The sequence below is a fragment of the Coenobita brevimanus genome, chromosome 28 (assembly GCF_032717465.1).
Source record: "Coenobita brevimanus isolate Jiangsu-jjx chromosome 28, ASM3271746v2, whole genome shotgun sequence".
Taxonomy (NCBI): domain Eukaryota; kingdom Metazoa; phylum Arthropoda; class Malacostraca; order Decapoda; family Coenobitidae; genus Coenobita; species Coenobita brevimanus.
In genome coordinates, this window is record NC_136981.1 from 7759541 (window position 1) to 7780958 (window position 21418).

Consider the following 21418-nt stretch of genomic DNA (forward strand, 5'->3'; position numbering starts at 1 on the left):
AAAAATATTAATTCCGTTACTGTATTATAAAGCATATATTCACAACAGTAAACTCAAATACTAATCAGTTCTCTACTTTAACATTATCAAACCCTCCATTCCAATGACATTTTGTATTCTATAGTTGCTGGAGGGGGTGATACAGTTGTAACTCATGTCCCTCACTATCCTCTGAGAAGAGGATGGAGGATTGCAGGAGGAAAACAACTTCAGCCTGCAGTCTGCTGGGTACACATTTTAGATGAACCTGGGGCAATAACTAGGGACTGCTACCACCAGAAGGTTTTATTTGGCTTAAGGTAGTTTTTTCAAAATTGGAGGGACAGATTCAGCCTTCATTAACACTTGTCACTTTCATTTACCACTTTACCTAATTATCTGCCAATAACTTAAAAAAAAAGATTCAAGGAGCTAGGAGTGCAAAAAATCCATACATCAGTCTCCTTATAATAAAAAAATTGTGTGGGTAAAGTTGAAAGTTGGAATACAAATGTGGGCGATTGTGTGTGTGTATGCGCCAACGCAAGATCGTGCTAGAAGAGTGAGAGAAGAGTTCTGGACAAATGTGGAAGTGTGCATGGAAAAGTTTAGAAGGAATGAGAGAGTGTTTTTGATTGGTGATATGAATGGTAAAGTTGGGAATGTGAAGGTGGATGGAATAGTTGGTGAGTGGGGTGTGCCTGCTGAGATAGATGAGAATGGGAGTGCGTTAGTGGACATTTGTGCTGGGAGGGGGTTGGTGATAGCCAATACCCTCTTCAGGCATAAAATGATCCACAGGTATACATGGCGAGTGATGAGAAGGGTGGGTGGTGAACTGAATGAAAGGAAGGCAATGATTGATTATGTGTGTATGGATGAAAGGATGCGAAGATGTGTAAAGGATGCAAGAGTGTATAGAGGTTGGGGGAGTGGACTTTCTGACCACTACTTGGTGGTGGCCAGAATTAGAATGCAAGTAAGATGGAGGAATAGAAGAAGGGAAAGACGAGAGGAAGGAGTAGTTGCAAGGAGAGTGGAAAGGTTACAAGAGGATGAGAAAAAGGCAGAGTATAAGAGAGAAGTGGAGGAACGATTGGGCAAATATGAATTGGAGCAGATGGGAGATGTGGAAGGTGTGTGTAAGATATTTACAGAAGAAATATGTGCAGCATGTGATGTGGTGTGTGGAAGGAAGAGAAGACGGAGGGGGGTGCAAGGAACAGCGTGGTGGACTGAAGAGGTGAGACAGGCTGTGGCACAAAAGAAGAAAGCATACAATGAATGGATGAGAAATAGGGGTGTGGAAGAAGTTGAGAGGCGGAAGAGAGAGTTATATGTGGAAAGAAAGAGACAGGTGAAAAGATTAGTAAGAGAGAGTAAGAAAAGAGTGGATGAGGAATTTGGAAGGAATTTGAGTGTAAAGAGGAGGGACTGTAAGAAAATGTTCTGGAAAGAGGTGAAAAGAGTAAGACAGGGTGGAAGTGAAGTTAGCAGGGGAGTGAAAGATAAAAATGGTAGATTACTAGTGGAGAAGGGAGAAAAAGTGAGCAGATGGAGAGAACACTTTAAGGAATTGTTGAACGTAGAGGATGGAAGTAATGCGAGTATAAGTGGCTGGGGAATGGCTGGGAGAAGGAGGGAGGTGAGAAGACAGGAAGAAATCAGTAGAACAGAAGTTGTGGAAGCAATGAAGAAAGTTAAAACGGGGAAAGCCCCAGGAATTGATGGAGTGTGTGGTGAAATGCTGAAGCATGGGGGAGAGATAGTAGTAGAATGGATGTGGAAGATGTGCAGATTGGCCTGGGAGGAAGGTAGAGTCCCGGAGGATTGGAAGTCAGGTATAATTATTCCCTTGTACAAAGGAAAAGGGGAAAAAGAAGTGTGTGGTAATCATAGGGGCATTTGTCTTCTTAGTATAATAGGAAAAGTGTATGGTAGGATACTTATAGACAGAGTTACAGAAAGAACAGAGAAATTAGTTGGAGAAGAACAGGGAGGCTTTAGGAAGGGAAGAGGTTGTGTAGATCAGATATTCATTCTTAGATCTTTAGTGGAAAAGTTTCTAGAGAAGGGAAAGAAGTTGTATGCGGCTTTCATGGATTTGGAGAAAGCATATGACAGGGTGGATAGACAAGGATTGTGGAAAGTGTTCAGAATATATGGAGTAGATGGGAAGTTGTTGAATGCTGTGAAGAGTATGTACGATGGTGCGAAGGCTGCAGTGCGTGTGGATGGTGAACTAAGTGAATTTTTCTCTTTGAAAGTTGGTTTGAAACAGGGATGTGTCATGTCTCCATGGTTGTTCAATCTGTACATGGATGGGGTAATAAAAGAGGTACAAGGTAGGGTAGTGGATGTTGGAGTGGCCCTGGTGAGAGAGGATAGTGTTTGGAAACTCCCTGTACTGTTGTTTGCAGATGATACTGTGTTGTTGAGTGAAGATGAAGGGGAGCTGCAAGGCTTGGTGGATGAGTTTGGGAGAGTGTGTAACAAACGGAATCTAAAGGTGAATGTAGGGAAGAGTAAAGTGATGGTCTTTGAGAGAGGTGAGGTTAGTGAATGTACAGCAAGGTTGGATGGTGAGGAATTTGAAAATGTGAGTACGTTTAAGTACTTGGGTAGTGTGATGAGTAAGGATGGAGGTTTGGAGGGTGAAGTGCTTGAAAGGGTACAGCAGGGAAGAAAGGTTGCTGGTTCTTTGAAAGCAGTGATAAGAAACAGGGAAGTGAGCATGAAAGTGAAGCTTGGACACTGTTGGAAGGACACAAGTCAAGAGTGAGAGCAGTGGAAATGAGTTATTTAAAAGGAGCCTGTGGAGTCACGTGGAGAGACAGGCTGACGAATGAAGATATAAAGGAGCGTTGTGGTGTGGATGTGGATGTGATAGGAAGCGTTATGAGAAACACACTGAGGTGGTTTGGCCATGTGGAGAGGATGGAGGGTGAAAGACTGATGAAGAGAGTGTATGTGAGTGAGGTGGAGGGGGGAAGAGGGAGGGGGAGGCCGAGGATGAGATGGAGGGATGGGGTGGAGAGGTATATGAGAGAGGGGGGTGTGAGTTGGGAGCAGGGCAGTGAAATGGCGGGGGACAGGGCGACTTGGAGGCGATTTGTTTGTGGCCACCCCAAACGGGATTGAGGCGTCTGGCAATAGATAGATAGATAGAAAAATATATATATATAATAAAAGTACTGTACTGTAAATAAAAGTACGGTATTGAGAGCAACTAACCCCTTGACACTTTTTTTTTTCTGCTACTTCCACACTTCCTCTCAATTTCAGTTCAAAATTCATACAAAGAGTCAATGATAGCCATATCTATCCCCTAAAGTCTCTCCTGGGCTGATTAAAACGGTCTAGAAATTTAAAAAATACAATAAAAAGAAGCTTTTGGATGTGTTAACAGGGAACACTGGACCATTTTGGCCGGGCAGTGACCTAAAATCAAATAACACTGATGGATTACTGGCACAAGTCTTGAGGTATTTACTGTAGTTACTATCGTGATTGGCACTACACAATAACTAAAAGGTGTCACAAAGCAGAAATATATTCTAGATACAGTGGACTATCTCAGATCTATATTATGTACTTTTCAAATTGTAATGCAGCGTCATTTTCGTTTCTGAAGGCTCCACGCTTGCATGCGTCAGCCTTGGTCACCTAATGGCAGCTCTCCATGCTGCTCGATCTCTGACAGCTTCCCTACTTAGTCCCTTAGCCCTGAGGTCACACTCAATGACCTCGTCCCAGGTCTTTTTCTTTCTACTTCTCACTACCCTACCCCCAGCATTAATACTTCTCACTTTCTGCACCCAATTATTATTCCCCATCCTCTCCATATGCCCAAACCATCTCAATTTACCTCTCCTTATCACAACAACAATACACTCCAATCCCATAGTAAAATAAAAAGTCAGTTACATATTACCTTCTCTTCAGTGTAAGGACCTGAAGCCTGACTCACCCTAAACATTTCGGGCTATGTGACTAACCTATGTCCTGAGTAGCATTTTATGTTAAGAGTGACTGGCCAAACTTTTTAATGTAATCAAGAAACATTTACTACATTAGGTGGTAAATGTATAATCAAGTACTGCCTGATGGTCTAATGGGTTAAGGTGCACCTCCTGGATAGGGTCTGTAAGGGTTTACATCTGAAGGGTAATTGGGTTTACCACTCAAATAATGTCATTCAAGGGCAAGCAAGAGGGTCACCTCTCTTTAAATGTATGGATTGAGCACACTAGGCCTGGGTCTCTACACTCCTGATGGGCCAAGAAAGGATTGGATGATAAAAAAAAACTTTCACTCACCTCTTAAACTAATAATCTATACACTAAAATAAACACATTATATTACATAATCTAAACACTGGCTGGTCCCCCTGCAAATTAAATGTGGGAGACTCAACTATACTTCTAATAACAACACTACTCTCTATTAGGAACTGAAATGTGTGGAATGTCTAGCTTTACTACTAGGTACTTGCCAGCTCCTATCTCACTACTTATGGACAGTATCCACCAATATGTGTATCCTGGAGGAGGTGCCACAAACATGCTTCTATGTCACCCTGTTTTTCAACCATTAGGCAGCTCTCCCTCCAACTCAAAACACTTTCATTCATATATCTGTGCTTCCCCATCCCTCTACTTCATCCTTGGTGTCCTCCTCCCCCACTTCCATCCACCTCACTCACATACACTCACCTAGTCAATCTTTTATTCTCCATCCTTTCTACATGGCCAAACCATCTCAGAGTATTTTTCGTGCACTTTCCAGCACATCCACATCAACACCACAACACTTCTTAACTTCCTCCTTTATCTGCCTATCTCTCCACATACTCCTCTCACACAATTCATTTCACTCTTCTCACTCAACTGCATCTTCATTAACTTTCTCTGTTAGGAAGTAAGATATATGGAATGTCCAACTGCAATCCCTATTGTACTAAATAATCTAGTCCTGTGCTATGATATGAATGTACAGCTGGGGACCAAAGCTTGCCTACTATTTCTCCTCATATACTTCTCACTTCCCTCTGCTGACTGACTAAGGTGAGAGGGGCTTGGTATGCTTCTCTTCCCACAGATGATGCTCTGATGTGATGCACTAAAGAAGAAAGTGACAGACAAGACCAAAGTGTGAAGCAGATGTAGTGGAACATCAGGCAAACTTTTGTCCATAACTGTTAATTGTACTGTCCCTAACTAGAGTGTACTTTGTAATGTCAAGCCACCATGCACTGCAAATTCATCATTGTTTCTTTCTGACAGGCACCTCATCATCATCCTTTTGGGGGAGAGGGGTATTCACAGACACATTCCCCTATGGTATTACCTACTGGTATTATATACAGTAATTACAATGAGCAAGCTAAAATCAAAACAACCTATGGTGGTGATGCAAAGTGTACCACTTGCTATGGAAGTGTACTTCAGTGTTAACCAAGCAGAAGTACTATGTCTCTCTGCACAAATTATTTTTTTCACAATGTTTCAAAATACCTGTAAGTTAATTTCATTACCTTTCCATTGTTTTATGTTTAGTACAGTACTGTAATCAAACTAAGATAAAATACTGTACTATAAAAATTACAGACATTATGGCTGCGGAGAGATGCACAATAAATTTTATCTCATATCTAGGCAGGGTTTCCCTAGCTGACTAACATAGTTCGCACGTCAAGCTGCCAAAACACATTACAGTTTAATGTAAAAAGAAGACAAAGAAACTGAAGAAAACTGAGACTTGTAATAGTTCACAGACACTACTATAGTATATACTGGCCAGTGTGTACAGCACCAAGGTTGAATATCACTGCACTTATCATATTTGGTGCATATGAGGGTGCTGAGGTGGGAACTAGCCTTGATCCTTGATGGGTTGCAGAAGCTACAATATCCAGTCTTGACTCCTCAACCTGGGATACACTGCTTCACCATCTCTTATTGCTAACTCAAAGTACCATATGTAGCAGCTTATTGGTTACTACAATATTCCTTAAATGTAACTTCTATTATATCTAGTAGGTACTGGTGTCCTCATGCATCATATTCTTGTACAGGGAAAGGGGGGTGGGGGCAAAACATATTCCTGATGGTTTGTGTAGGGAAGCTATGGTAAACCTGAGATATTTGTGACACACTGTCTAAAATACAATGTCTTTTATGATACTGACTGAATCATCAGCAGCAGCAGCAACACCATCAACACTCTGATCAGTATTCCTACCTGAACAATGGGTAAAGTAAGATACGTGGTTTTCCAATATGTGGAAAACAAATTCAACACATTATCCATGAAAAATAAGAGTTCATTGTAGAGCATGTACTAAAAATATAGGATAAAAAATTACTTACCGCTGCCAAAAACCTTCATCTGAAAAAATGTGTAAATACAATGACAATATAAATACTCCACTTTCTGTAACTTGAGCAAGTTAAACTGAAGGAACCTGCTGCCATAAACTCTGTACAATATTGTCATCAGCAACTTAATCCAATTAACTAATACTTCAAAAAGGAAATGGGAATCATTACATCAGTGTAGCTGACAGTATATAAGTGAGGTGGAGGGGGAAGGGGAAGACTGAGGATGAAATGAAGGAATGGAATAAAGAGGTATAACGAGTGAGTGGGGTGTAAACTGGGGGGAGGGCAGTGAAATGGGAGGGGACGGGGCAACGTGGAGGCAATTTGCTTGTGGTCATCCCTTTTGTGGCATTAAGGTGTCTGGGTATAGAGAGATAGGTACTGTAGTTCCCAGTATACTGTATATGACTACTAACAAGACCAGTAATATTATATCAAACTTTCAGTAGCACCAACACAGCTTACATAATCAGAATTTTAACACGCCATATACAGAAAACTGCTGATAAGGGAGAGGTGCTGAGTGGTCTCCATAACTGATGGGAGTACAGGCCCACCCCCCCGGGCCTGATCTGTCGATATGGGGGTCCTGGAGGGTCTAGTGTTATCCCTTGGACTTCTGTGTCTCATCCTCCACTTGTTTCTTCCCTAAGTACTGAAAGACAAGGAAGAAGTAGGGTAACAAGGTGAATATTTAATCCTTGTCATCATCATCACTGTTGTTGTCACTCATTGTTGTCATCATCATCATCATTGTCATTGTCACCATTGTTGTCATCATTGTCATCATCATCCCTGTCATTATCTATCATCATCATCGTTATCATCATCCCTGTCATTATCTATCATCATCATTATCATCATCCCTGTCATTATCTATCATCATCATCGTTATCATCATCCCTGTCATTATCTATCATCATCATCATCATCATCATCATTGTCACCATCGTCACCACCCTCATCTCACTGTGACCTTTTTTTCCCACCTAAGGAAGGGGTGAGGTAGGGTCCAAGAAACAACAGATACCACTCACAGTAAGATGAAGGCTGGTGAAGTAGTCCCAGAAGATGAGGTTAAGGAAGCTGTGAGGGCCGATCCTGAAGTAGATGGCAGACCAGCCCTTGTAGAAGCCTCGGAGGCCTTCACTACGCCCCACCTTCAGCACACAGTCCAATATACCTGTGTACAGGTGCCCTCTCCCTCGGCTGTCAGTGCCTGTTAATGTATGTTTGCTGTTAGGACGTAAATCAGGGACAACACTAATAACTAACACTAATAACACCAATAACTAAGACTAATAACTTATCACTACCATTAATAACACCAATAACTAAGACTAATAACTTATCACTACCACTAATAACACCAATAACTAAGACTAATAACTTATCACTACCACTAATAACACCAATAACTAAGACTAATAACTTATCACTACCACTAATAACACCAATAACTAACACTAATAATACTAGTAACTAACACTTATAACAGTAACGTGAATGGGAGTTGGTAGACCATCATTGTCGTATTCATCATCCAGACCTCTTTTCCCACCACAGAATGGAGTGAGGTAGGGTTCAGAATGCCAGAAAAAGGAGACAATATGACCAACTAATCAAACTCTGTCCAACTGAATGGGCTACACTCATTCACTCACTATTCAAGGCCCTGGAATCCTAACTCCACCTCATAGGCATAAACATTCTCACTTACACACTTCACACCAACTATTTGCAGTGTGTTTGTAATAAGATTCTTGCCATAACGAGAGTCTTGTAATGGTGTGTAATTTAACCTTAACTTTTGACTCAATTTGAAAAGTGAACAAGAAAAGCTAAAAATGAAACACCTTTCCCAATCTCTGGTAAACAGAACAGCCAAAAATGATCAACTTTACCCAATCTGTGCCAAGTGCTCACCCTGGTTGTATATCCTGGTGGCAATAACATCAAAGGGGCTCATACAGGTGGCGATAACCAAGCCGCTGGTCATGGCCGCACACAAGGTACTCTGCCAGCTGTCATGTGGGAACATCTGTGGGTCAGGGTGGTAGGTTAAACACAAACTATACAATTTTTACTCTAACCTAGCCTAAACATTGCTCTCTATCCATCTTCAATACTGAGCTTTATCTATATACTGCCAGACATTTTAATCCTGTAAGGGGTGGCCACGAACAAAATGTCTCCACGTTGTCCTGTCCTCTGCAATTTGAATGCCCTCCTTTTAATTTTTACCTCCCTCTCTACTATATCTCTACTCCATCCCTCCATCTCATCCTTGATCTTCCCCTCCCCTTCTCCCTCTCCGTCACATACACTTGTCTAATCAGTTTTCCATTCCTCATCCTCCCCACAATGCCATATCATTTCAAAGTACAGTACTCATACAGTATTTGTCTTAACACCTTCAATCACATCCACATCAACACCACAGTGCTCCTTTAGTTTTTACTCTAACTTGGTCTGAAACTGCAATATCTCCATCATGAACGTTGGGTTATAAAAACAGATTAACACTAAAACGACAGTCACAAGGAAGTGCTATGGAAATAATTTAGAGCCATGGCATTCCCTTATTCTACTACCAAGTTATATAAAATATGCTGCAAGAGGACAAATATCTGGGCCATGTTAATATAAGAGAACTGTAGTTATATCAGTGTCACCACATAATGGCATTCTCCTCAAGCACGACAAACACTATACAGATTATAGCACATTTACTATAACCTGGTAAAGATCCCTAACCCCTTTCAGCCCATTTGCTGGCCAAGTCTAGACAGAGTGGAGGGTTACTGTGACTAATAACCATGGAGATTTATGCATACCTTATAACTAAAGCTCATGGAATTTCATGCAACCACACTTTAGTATTACACTTGTGGGAGCAGCCCAGTTCCATCAGATGAAAATAAACTGACTATACACACCCCATACTGGTAGAGCCAATCCTTGCTCTTGGAGTAAGTAAAGAGCTGCGATGCTGACCCAATGCCCACGCGGGGTATAGACGTGGAAGATCCTCGCCACAACCCTCGTAAGCCTCCATCTCGCCCGATCCTCACCAGTGCAGACACAAACCCTAGCGGATTTGGTCAAGTGTACAGTCATGAAAATACTATCTTCACTTTGGCCTGGTCTGCCTTTTCTCCATCGTAAACACCAAACCACAGCAAGAGAATAACCCCTAAAGTACACAATTCACTCGGCAGGTCTGTCCCTCCAGCTGCAAAACAGAGTTGATTTTTTGACTTCCATCAAGGCAAAAATTTTTCTTCCACATTTCAAGAGACTGAATTTACACACCTGAAAATGTATGTTCCAGCCAGATTGACCAAATAGTTATCGCACAATCGCCCATCAAAGATGCAAAAAGTTACCAATCTCCCAATGGCGAACACAGAAAATGTACAGAAAATGCATTATTTACAGTAAATAATTATATATACATAACTAATGTCAATGTGAAGTGTTCACTAGGCATGAAATGTCAGTGTGGCATATGCCCATAGCAACAAAGCAAGCTAGGCAAAAAGTGGAGGTGGAGTGAGTACGGCTGGAGGGGGGAGGAGGATGGAGGGATAGGGAAGGAGGGAGAGGAGAGAAGGGTTGCTATGCACACACACTGCTGTAGGGGCTATGTTGGGGTATGGTTGGTTGGGAGGGAACAGTGTGGAGATGACGCAGTGGGGCCAAGGGAGGTCAAGTGACGGTGGGGGGGGGTCCCTTCTCCTCCACCTTAGGGGGCCAATCACGCCATACCACCCCAGACACTCTAGCTCTCATTGGTCTGGTCCCATATACATCACCAAAGGGGTGGAGTTACCCTCCCCCAGTTTTTTGTGTCTTTATCAATCGTGCGGGATAGGCTAGCATGTGAAATTACACAAAAGCACGATCGTGCAGCATCGGTTTTGAGGAGTTAATGACCTTTACCCCTGCACAGCTGTTGACTGTATACACAGGTTTTGTTTGCCCCTGTGCTGAGTACTGTACAACTCTCATGTGTGGGGAGGCTCCCCACATAGAGCTCTTCTCAACACGAATGAGCCAAAAGCTTTTCGTTTCATTAACTCTCCTCTCCATGCTGGCTCCCTTCAACCTCTGTCTCTTCACTGCACTGTTACATCTTTATCTTTCTTCTGTCGCTACTTCAATAGTCACTGCTCCTCTGAACTGTCTGCCTCCATCCATCCACCACTACGATGGGCGCGTAGCACCCATCTAGCAACAAACTCTCATCCCTTTTCTATCCAACTCTCTAATGCAAAAGTTAAGCATTACTCTGAGACCTTCATGTATGAAACTGGTCAATTCTGGAACTGTCTCCATCTGTCTGTATTTCCTACTGCCTATGATCTCCAGTCTTTCAAATGCAGCATGCCCAGGCACCTTGAAATTAATGGATCTTGAATTTAGCTCTCTGTTGTACTGTTTTTGTTTTCTCTTGAAGGGAATGGTTTGTAGGCCCCTGGCCTTTGGTTCCTTCTTCCATGTCTTAAAAAAAAAAAAAATAAGCAAAAGGACAAAAATCTATGCCAATTTAAGGTAAGCAATGAGTTCCTTCACCCTTCCACTCAGGTTGGTACATTTGGGTAATTTACCATATTAAGGGTGGGTATGCAGCTGGAACATGCATCTGGCTCAGTGAAGATGGACCCCCCTGCCTACACAGTACCAGGTCACCCTTGGGCAAGGTGTAGCACTCATTGGCCTACCAAAAAAGTAGCAGGTGGGTGGTTATCATCATCCCAGGAGGTACTACCATAGGAGTTACATGGGGTCAAGGCAGGTAGATGGTATTGCACAACACTCCCAAGTGGGGAACTGACCCACATTTACCGAAGTTAAAGTCCAGGCTGTGACTACTACTTGTACATAACTCCAATACACAAATCATCCTCTTCGGGGCTATGCCTCCTCCATTTTTCCTGCATCTCACCATGTGCAAGGACCCTGTCCCGACCCTGCCAAGGTGCTGTCTGCCGCCTGATGGCAGCTACTTGGATGTGGTCGATGGGTCTTCTTGGCCAGACAGATCAGGATACAGCAATAACATCCATATTGATGTTTACCAATAAACTTCGATTTATCTCAACAGAAGACCTGACTCTGGCAGCAACAGAGGTTTCCCCATGTCAATAGAGCATCAATTAAATCTGAAGTTCGCACACTTGTTGTACTGTGTTCAGTACTGATTCAGTAGAGCATATACTGACTGGGAAACTTACATACACATACTTCAGCAAGCCCTCTTCTGTCTCACCCATATTTCTAGTCTTTGATTAGACAAAATATTTATTGATCTCTAAATATATATACTGATTTCTAAATGTATACAGTTTAATTTTAAACATGTGAATATGTTGATGAGATGGAGGGATGGTGTGAAGAAATACAGTCTTGAGAGAGAGGGATGTAAATTAGAGGGAGGGTAGCCAAATGGAGGAGGACAGGGAGATATGGAGGTGAATTATTTGGGGTCATCCCTTATGAGGTTAAGGCATCTGGCAATAGACAGACAGACAGAATGAGAGGATATGTGATGCCTGTTTGATGGGACACTAACAAATACACTTGGTGAGACAGAGATACATAGATGTGCATGTGGAAGGGAAGGGAACTAACCTTGGTGTTGATGCTGGTGACCGACTGCAATGGACTCAGCTGCCTGGGACTGCAGATGTGTTTTAACCTGTGAACAAAGGCTTGGTTACATACACTATACCCCTTTTACTATAACTTGGCCTAAAACTGCCTTCTCTCCATCTCACTGACTTGTAATATGAGATTAACACTAAAATATGATGCTATAATCTTTTTACACTAACAACCTAAAACTCTCTCTCTCCATCATGAATGTTGAGTAATAACAAAGCATCAGCACTAGAATATGATGCCTATTATGAAGTACTGTGAGAAGGATGTGGGGCCGTAGTACTGTATTTTTCCACCACTGAGCCACGTGAAATAGGCTGCAAAAGGACAACAATTTGGGTCAACTTAAACTAAAGAGAGCAAAGTCATGAAGGAAGTGCTATACCAAGCATGTAAAGCTGCAGTAATATTGTCTTTTTTTTTTCTACACTGACATACTGTACCTGAAATGCACAACAAAAAGAAAAAATCTGGACCAGGTTAAGGTGAAAAGAATATACTGGTACTGTAGTTGCAATTATCCACACTACGTGATCAATGGAGATTTTGTTCACATGTATATATATATATATATATATATATACACCCAGATGCCTTAATACCACCATGTTGCCTGGATTTCATTCATTTGGTTGCTCTCCCTCAAACTCACACCCTTCTCTCATAGATCTCTCCACTGTATCCTCCTCTTCCTCTTCCTTCTCTCCCTCTCACATACATTCTTCTACCCAATTTCTCTTACTGTGCAATTATGATAAGTTATAGGTAACTTACCAGGAAGAATGGACTGCCTACAAATCCACCAACAACACCGACACCAGCCCCAGCGACCACACAGCCAAGGGGGGAGACACTGCCATCCCTGCGTGAGATGATACCCGAGTCCAGCACCCTCCGGTACAGCCCAAACCTGATGCCGTTCATGACGACCTGGTACCACAGCGCTGCCACCAGCCCCTTCTGTAGCCCCAGCAAACCATCTGCCTGTGCACACATCCATGGTCACACACATAACTAATGTCTGTATTTTTAATCCACTGAATCTACATTTTCTGTGCATACCAGATGAGAATGGGAGTGCGTTAGTGGACATTTGTGCTGGGAGGGGGTTGGTGATAGCCAATACCCTCTTCAGGCATAAAATGATCCACAGGTATACATGGCGAGTGATGAGAAGGGTGGGTGGTGAACTGAATGAAAGGAAGGCAATGACTGATTATGTGTGTGTGGATGAAAGGATGCGAAGATGTGTAAAGGATGCAAGAGTGTATAGAGGTTGGGGGAGTGGACTTTCTGACCACTACTTGGTGGTGGCCAGAATTAGAATGCAAGTAAGATGGAGGAATAGAAGAAGGGAAAGACGAGAGGAAGGAGTAGTTGCAAGGAGAGTGGAAAGGTTACAAGAGGATGAGAAAAAGGCAGAGTATAAGAGAGAAGTGGAGGAACGTTTGGGCAAATATGAATTGGAGCAGATGGGAGACGTGGAAGGTGTGTGTAAGATATGTACAGAAGAAATATGTGCAGCATGTGATGTGGTGTGTGGAAGGAAGAGAAGACGGAGGGGGGTGCAAGGAACAGCGTGGTGGACTGAAGAGGTGAAACAGGCTGTGGCGCAAAAGAAGAAAGCATACAATGAATGGATGAGAAATAGGGGCGTGGAAGAAGTTGAGAGGCGGAAGAGAGAGTTATATGTGGAAAGAAAGAGAGAGGTGAAAAGATTAGTAAGAGAGAGTAAGAAGAGAGTGGATGAGGAATTTAAGAAGAGAGTGGATGAGGAATTTGGAAGGAATTTGAGTGTAAAGTGGAGGGACTGTAAGAAAATGTTCTGGAGAGAAGTGAAAAGAGTAAGACAGGGTGGAAGTGAAGTTAGCAGGGGAGTGAAAGATAAAAATGGTAGATTACTAGTGGAGAAGGGAGAAAAAGTGAGCAGATTGAGAGAACACTTTAAGGAATTGTTGAACGTAGAGGATGGAAGTAATGCGAGTATAAGTGGCTGGGGAATGGCTGGGAGAAGGGGGGAGGTGAGAAGACAGGAAGAAATCAGTAGGATAGAAGTTGTGGAAGCAATGAAGAAAGTTAAATCAGGGAAAGCCCCAGGAATTGATGGAGTGTGTGGTGAAATGCTGAAGCATGGGGGAGAGATAGTAGTAGAATGGATGTGGAAGATGTGCAGATTGGCCTGGGAGGAAGGTAGAGTCCCAGAGGATTGGAAGTCAGGTATAATTATTCCCTTGTACAAAGGAAAAGAGGAAAAAGAAGTGTGTGGTAATCATAGGGGCATTTGTCTTCTTAGTATAACAGGAAAAGTGTATGGTAGGATACTTATAGACAGAGTTAGAGAAAGAACAGAGAAATTAGTTGGAGAAGAACAGGGAGGCTTTAGGAAGGGAAGAGGTTGTGTAGATCAGATATTCATTCTTAGATCTTTAGTGGAAAAGTTTCTAGAGAAGGGAAAGAAGTTGTATGAGGCTTTCATGCATTTGGAGAAAGCGTATGACAGGGTAGATAGACAAGGATTGTGGAAAGTGTTAAGAATATATGGAGTAGATGGGAAGTTGTTGAATGCTGTGAAGAGTATGTACGATGGTGCGAAGGCTGCAGTGTGTGTGGATGGTGAACTAAGTGAATTTTTCTCTTTGAAAGTTGGTTTGAAACAGGGATGTGTCATGTCTCCATGATTGTTCAATCTGTACATGGATGGGGTAAAAAAAGAGGTACAAGGTAGGGTAGTGGATGTTGGAGTGGCCCTGGTGAGAGAGGATAGTGTTTGGAAACTCCCTGTACTGCTGTTTGCAGATGATACTGTGTTGTTGAGTGAAGACGAAGGGGAGCTGCAAGGCTTGGTGGATGAGTTTGAGAGAGTGTGTAAGAAACGGAACCTAAAGGTTAATGTAGGGAAGAGTAAAGTGATGGTCTTTGAGAGAGGTGAAGTTAGTGAATGTACAGCGAGGTTGGATGGTGAGGAATTGGAAAATGTGAGTACGTTTAAGTACTTGGGTAGTGTGATGAGTAAGGATGGAGGTTTGGAGGGTGAAGTGCTTGAAAGGGTACAGCAGGGAAGAAAGGTTGCTGGTTCTTTGAAAGCAGTGATAAGAAACAGGGAAGTGAGCATGGAAGTGAAAAAGTTACTACATGACAGTATTGTGATACCAACTCTAACGTACAGAAGTGAAGCTTGGACATTGTTGGAAGGACACAAGTCAAGAGTGAGAGCAGTGGAAATGAGTTATTTAAGAGGAGCCTGTGGAGCCACATGGAGAGACAGGCTGACGAATGAGGATATAAAGGAGCATTGTGGTGTGGATGTGGATGTGATAAGAAGCATTATGAGGAAAACACTGAGGTGGTTTGGCCATGTGGAGAGGATGGAGGGTGAAAGACTGATGAAGAGAGTGTATGTGAGTGAGGTGGAGGGGGGAAGAGGGAAGGGGAGGCCGAGGATGAGATGGAGGGATGGGGTGGAGAGGTATATGAGAGAGGGGGGTGTGAGTTGGGAGCAGGGCAGTGAAATGGCGTGGGACAGGGCGACTTGGAGGCGATTTGTTTGTGGCCACCCCAAACGGGATTGAGGCGTCTGGCAATAGATAGATAGATAGATAGACTGCCAAGTACAGAACTAAAAATCATATTATTGTGTTGTATACTGCTCATTTTATCACCATACCAACTGTCACCAACATTTAGACCCTCCCATTTCATCATCAAAGTTTTGACCCATTTTGTAACCACAACCCCACCCACTTCGCCACTAAGATCTGCAAACCACTGTGATCTGCCTGTTCAGTCACAGAGATTGTGTCTGCTTAATTGCCCTTTACTCATGCAAGCTTTCATCGGTTGGGGATGTAACAGAGAAAGCTTGCATTGCAAAAAGGTTTAGAAAAGAATATGGTTTTCCTTTTTGCCTAGGGCCAGTGAGACCTGTTTTACTGCCATCACCATTTTGCAGGCTTTGAATCCTCATCATGTACTCAGAGCAATGAACTGCAAATGCTCAATAGCTGGTTTGCTAATCACTGTATGAATATAACTTGAACTCTTCTGTAATACTGTGAGTGCAACTTACTGTCCATAGATTAAAACCAGAAAATTAAATAAATACAGATTATCCTTGATACTATGACTCAGAGCAAAATTATTCTAGACCCTGATATAATGCCAACCTTTTGACATGCAGATTTCAGTGCAGTGTGATGATGATGCCAGTCAGCTTAAAACCATACCATAGTCTTAATCAAACAGCGCTGGAACACCAACCTCCATCCCAGCGTGCCTTGTCTCTTCTGTAAGTGCTGGTGACACAATTCATGCATTTGCAACACTGGCTAGCAAATATTTTACAGGAGTACAAGAGTCACTACAGTATATCAGTGATGGATGGAAGACTGCTACCATGATATTACTGTGTATTCTATGCTACCTCATTTGATGGTGTATGTACTTCCTCACCCACTGAAGTTAGTGGCTTATTCCCAACTGATTTCCAAAACAACAAAAATTATTTCCTTCTTTTGTTAGTCACTGGGACACTTCCAGTAATGAAAGATTTTAATTTATCTTCACTAAACTTCTGGTTATCAAGAAATTCTTTGCATTTTATTTTTGCTATAGCCACTGGGGATGTGAGACTCCATGGTGAAAGACACAAACTACACATGTACCTTCATTAATGCCTTCAAGATGATGTCCTTTACTTTTGTTCTTGTTATGTCCAGATTCTATTAACTCCTCCCAGGGAAAGGGTCAAGGATGCCTGAGACTCTCACAGTATTAATGTAAGACTGACCTTAGCCACAGCAATGGCAGCCTGGACCACATTCTTGTAAACAACGGTGTACTGTCCCCGCGCCCTCAGCTCACCCTGTAGCTGCATGCGTGTCTTCACTACATCCATGGGGTTGGAGAACAGTCCTGCCCCACAAGCTGCTGCCGCACCCACTATAAACTCCATCACGACCTCACCTCCTGAAGATCAAGTCAGTACATAACATTTGTTATTAGTAAGTGAAATTTGTTCTGCTGTTGCATGGGTAAAAAATTGTTGTTCAGTTGTTATTCTTGTCACAGCTTCATCTGGCTGGAAGTGGAAACCATTATGAAGTGTGTGGAAAGATGGAGAAGATGGACTGTGATAATTTAGACATGCTGAAAGGATGAAGCAGAGGAACTGTGAAGGAAGATGTAAAGGGCTGTATTGTTAAACATCCCCGTCGTCCGAACGGGTTGTTCGTCACCCAAACCGTACCGTTAAAATATTTTGAGCCGCGAGAGAATCCTTCGCACCGCGCCGGAAGGGGAAGGGAGGCCGAAAACTGTTGAGATATCAGCCACTCACAGAGAGCCAGAATGAGGAATATGTTGAGTGAGATAGTGTGCCAATTTCAGAGATGCTGGTGTTATGATACGATACTCTTTCTACTCTTGTTTGGCCTAAAATTGCCATCTCTTCATCATAACAGATTAATACGAATATGATGCTAGTCATGAAGAAAAGTTATGGAAATGATACAGAGTCATAGCACTTTGTTTTCTATCTCTGAAGTATGAGAAATGGCTGTGAAAGGCTGAAAATCTGGATCATTAGAGTAAAAAGACTACAGACACTTGGCACAGACCACAGCAAGGTGAAGTGGTGCTACCATGTCAACCCATATGACCTATGCTATGTGGCAAATAGGGACAAAACCATGAATGATGATGATGATGATGATGATTCCCAGTGCAAGAACCAAATTTCCTCAAAGATCAATATTTAACCTATAATATGATGTAAGCCTGAATGAAAATAGAATGATAACCTTGGAGTGAATGAGTTTTCTTTCCGTTACAGGTGGCTTTACATTGAGTGACAAGCCAAATGGTTTCCTGTAAGCCAAGAAACCATTTACAACGCTGGGTGGTAACCATATAACCAAACCATACGTGCTCCCTACGTGTCAAGTGGGTTGGTGGAGGGTTAGTGCCCCTCCCTGTAAAACAAATAACTCAGAGTCAAATGGCCACCCCATGAGGGATTATGGCGTCTGGCAATAGATAGATAGATAGAATGAGTTTTGAGAGAGGGGGGGGGTGTAAGATAGGGGGCTGGCAGTAAAAGGTAGGGGACAGGGAGACATGGAAGAAATTTGTTTGTGGCCACCTCTAATAGGAGTATGGCGTGTAGTGATACTGTACATAGATTGCTAGATTACAGGTATTATTATTATTATTTTTATTCCAAACATATCACACTTAACTAGGGCAAGGAAAACCTAACAGTGGATGCAACAAGAATAAAGAAAATCCAAAGTGAATTAATATTAGCAATTCCACATATTATATCCTGTCTTGCAGATCGCTAATTGGCTGTAATAGGGCACAACGAGGTATTTCACAGCCCACTTACCCTCAGCTCAGGGCGGTGGTTATTAAATTGTGACTGAACTGCACCTTATTACACCGCGGGCACTTGGTCAACTACGGTAAAGTTGTACCAAGTGACTGATGGAGCGTTATACAAGTAAGGTATGCCCGACATCCCACTTCTTTATATCTGAGAATTCATTATACATACAGAATAACTTTAATCGTCATTCCGCAAATCTCACTGTGTGTGTGTGTGTGTGTTTAATTCGTCATATAATATTCTCGGTTTTCATACGATTTTATTCATCAAGAGAAAACTCGTACACAGGAAAGAATTTAAAAGCCATTGGTTAGCGGGGATTTCTTTTCCTTTTTTTTTTTTTTTTTTTTTGTCAGATCCCTACGGTAACCCATTTCAGTTTCGTCACCATATCCCGTTTCGGTACGATATACAGTTTCGTCACAGTGTCATGTTTCGTCATCACATCTTATTACATTACCCTATCCCTTTACGTCACTGTATTGTCACCATATCCCATTACGTCACCGTCCCGTCACCATATCCTGTTGTCACCGTATCACGTTATGTCACCGTTTCGTCACCATGTCCCATTTCGTCACCGTATACCGGTTCGTCACTATATCACGTTTCGTCTCAATATCTTGGTACATCACCGTATCGCGTTACGTCACTATTTTGTCACCATATCCAGTTACGTCACCATCTAATCACCGTATCCCGTTATCACCCTAATATGTTACGTCACCGTTTCGTCACTGTGCCCCATTTCGTCACCATATACCGTTTCGTCACCGTGTCTCATTTCGTCTCCATATCCCATTACATCATCATATCCCGCAACGCTACCATTTTGTCACCATATCCCGTTACATCGCTGTATTATTACCATATCCTGTTGTCACCATGTTACGTTAAAGTGCCCAACCCCAGGCGTTCAGGCAAACTGAACTACTGTGCGGGCGGGGTAGTGACCGACAGACCAGGGGTGGGACTGAAAAGAGGTCAGTCCCAGGTAACACCGTATTGACGGTCTTGTTACACCCTCTAGGGCAGGAAGAGGCCCAAGGGCAGGAAGAGGCCCAAGGCTACGGCCAAAAGAGAGAAAGAGAGATAGACACAGGCTACGGCCTGACAGAGTGTGTAAAGGGGAAGGTGACCCCAGGCTCCGGCCTTAACACGCTGAGGAGAGAGAGTTGCCTGTGTGCATCCCTCTCCAGTTGTTCTTTGGCTACGGCCAGAATACGGTCCAGGGTAGAGAGACCCTGCTACCGTACGTGTAGCGCTACCCAATTACGGAAGCGGCGTCCCGGGACCGGCCTCTTGCCGCAACGGACGGGTGAACCTGTTCATCCGTTAGTCGCTTTCCGTACGGGCAGACACCCAGTTTCGGCTGGGGCACGTACCAGGGTGGAGAATTCCCTGACGGTAGGATCTGTCCGTATTGGAGAGAGTGCGGCTCCTGAGCCCCTCACTCCGGCTTGTCTCCTACTGCGGGAGGAACACCACGTCGGCGGTACCTTGCCACGGCGAAAGGGCGACCTCGATCACCCTATAGGTGTCCCCCGCACACCGGGCAAGTTCACCGCTTCAGCCAAAGTGCACAATAGGGGAAGTAGAGCCCCGACTCAGCCCTATGAACACACTCAGGGAACCACGAAGAGCGTGAGTCCCCCTTTAGCCTCTTTCCCTTCGGGGAGCCCTTCGTCGCCATCCAGGCTTCTAGGCCAGGAGGAGGCACTAGAGTGGTGGCAAGGCCCGATAACGGACTTACCGCCCACACCCGGGAGTTCTTTAGCCCTGTCGGAGCCCTACAGGAGACGCTGCCGCAGCCCAGCCCTGACGGCGCCTCTTCCCCTGAGCACCCGCAGTCCCAGGACGCCCAGGCGCCTTCCACCGCAGTCCACGACGATGGAGACCCAGGCTCCCTCACTCCCCGGAAGCAGAGGAAGCAGGCCCGAATCCTCCGGCTGTTCGGCCCTAGCCCCGAGGGCCCCCAATCAGGTCGAGGCCCCCAGACCACAGGGCCTCCCTGCACCCCACCAGCGCGGCCCTAGGAAGGAGCCGCCCCTCAGGTCGAGGCCCCAGACAAGGGAGCCTCCCTGACAGTAAGTACCAGTGATTTAATAACTCAGGAAACAAGGGTAAGACAGTGACAGTGACCCAGAATTCAGTGACAGTGATCCAAAGTACAGTGACAGTGTTTTATAAGAGATATATTAAACAGTGGCATAACAGAAATTCGTGTAACCAGGGTACGAAGTGTAAAGTGTTAAATAACTCAGTCCCCCCCCTGCATCAAGGAACCAGGGAGTTTTCTGTGGAACTAGAGGCAGGTGCGCGAGTGAGCCGAAAGGCAAGTGTTTCGTTGAAAGATTCCCTGCACATATAGTGCAGGCCGGGCCATACATTAGCCCGGTCAGTGTTGTATGGGCTGATTAAAAAAGAGTAAGTGGGGAGAACAGGACCTGGGGAATCCCGCGACTTGGTGACAGTGTCGAGTGTCGCCATCCGCACCCTACCTCTATTATAGTAATATCTCCGACACAGACTCCCAATCGCAGTGATCCAAAGTGAAACTCCACCATTTATTATTATCTACAAGTAACATAATAATTAATTCAAACTAACAGTCACAGTGAGGTAATATTCCATTCAAGTAACAGTAAAGAATATCCACGACTGCCCTGTGCCACGTGTTAATATATATTGGATCAGTCTATGTAAACGAGTGTAATATTGTATCTCTGTTCTCCTATGTACTAAATATCGTTGTATGTACATTGTAATGAGTAGAACGTAAGCAATAGATGTGATACGGTATACTGTCTCTTTTTATGCCCTGTTTCTTTGTTAGTGCATTACATCCGGTCTAGTAAAAGGACCCCGTTCCAGTGCTCGTGTTTTTAAGACGAGAAGTCGCCTTAAAAACACAGCATTACATCCTGTTGTCACCATGTTACGTTACGTCACAGTTTCGTCACCATGTCCCATTTCGTCACCATGCACGGTTTCGTCACCGTGT

General features: G+C 43.5%; 1 protein-coding gene across 1 annotated transcript; it reads right to left on the reverse strand.

Annotated features, from left to right (window-relative positions):
* Positions 1-6139: 6139 nt before the first annotated feature.
* LOC145394665 (solute carrier family 25 member 35-like) lies at positions 6140-18438 on the reverse strand. Its single transcript, XM_080268438.1, has 9 exons — positions 18415-18438; positions 16816-16991; positions 12804-13013; positions 12000-12066; positions 9302-9453; positions 8289-8403; positions 7400-7581; positions 6351-6369; positions 6140-6222 (listed from the first exon to the last, which is right to left on the reverse strand). Exons 2-9 carry the CDS (start codon positions 16978-16980, stop codon positions 6140-6142), a joined length of 993 nt encoding a protein of 330 aa, XP_080124564.1. The 5' UTR covers positions 16981-16991; positions 18415-18438.
* Positions 18439-21418: the final 2980 nt, after the last annotated feature.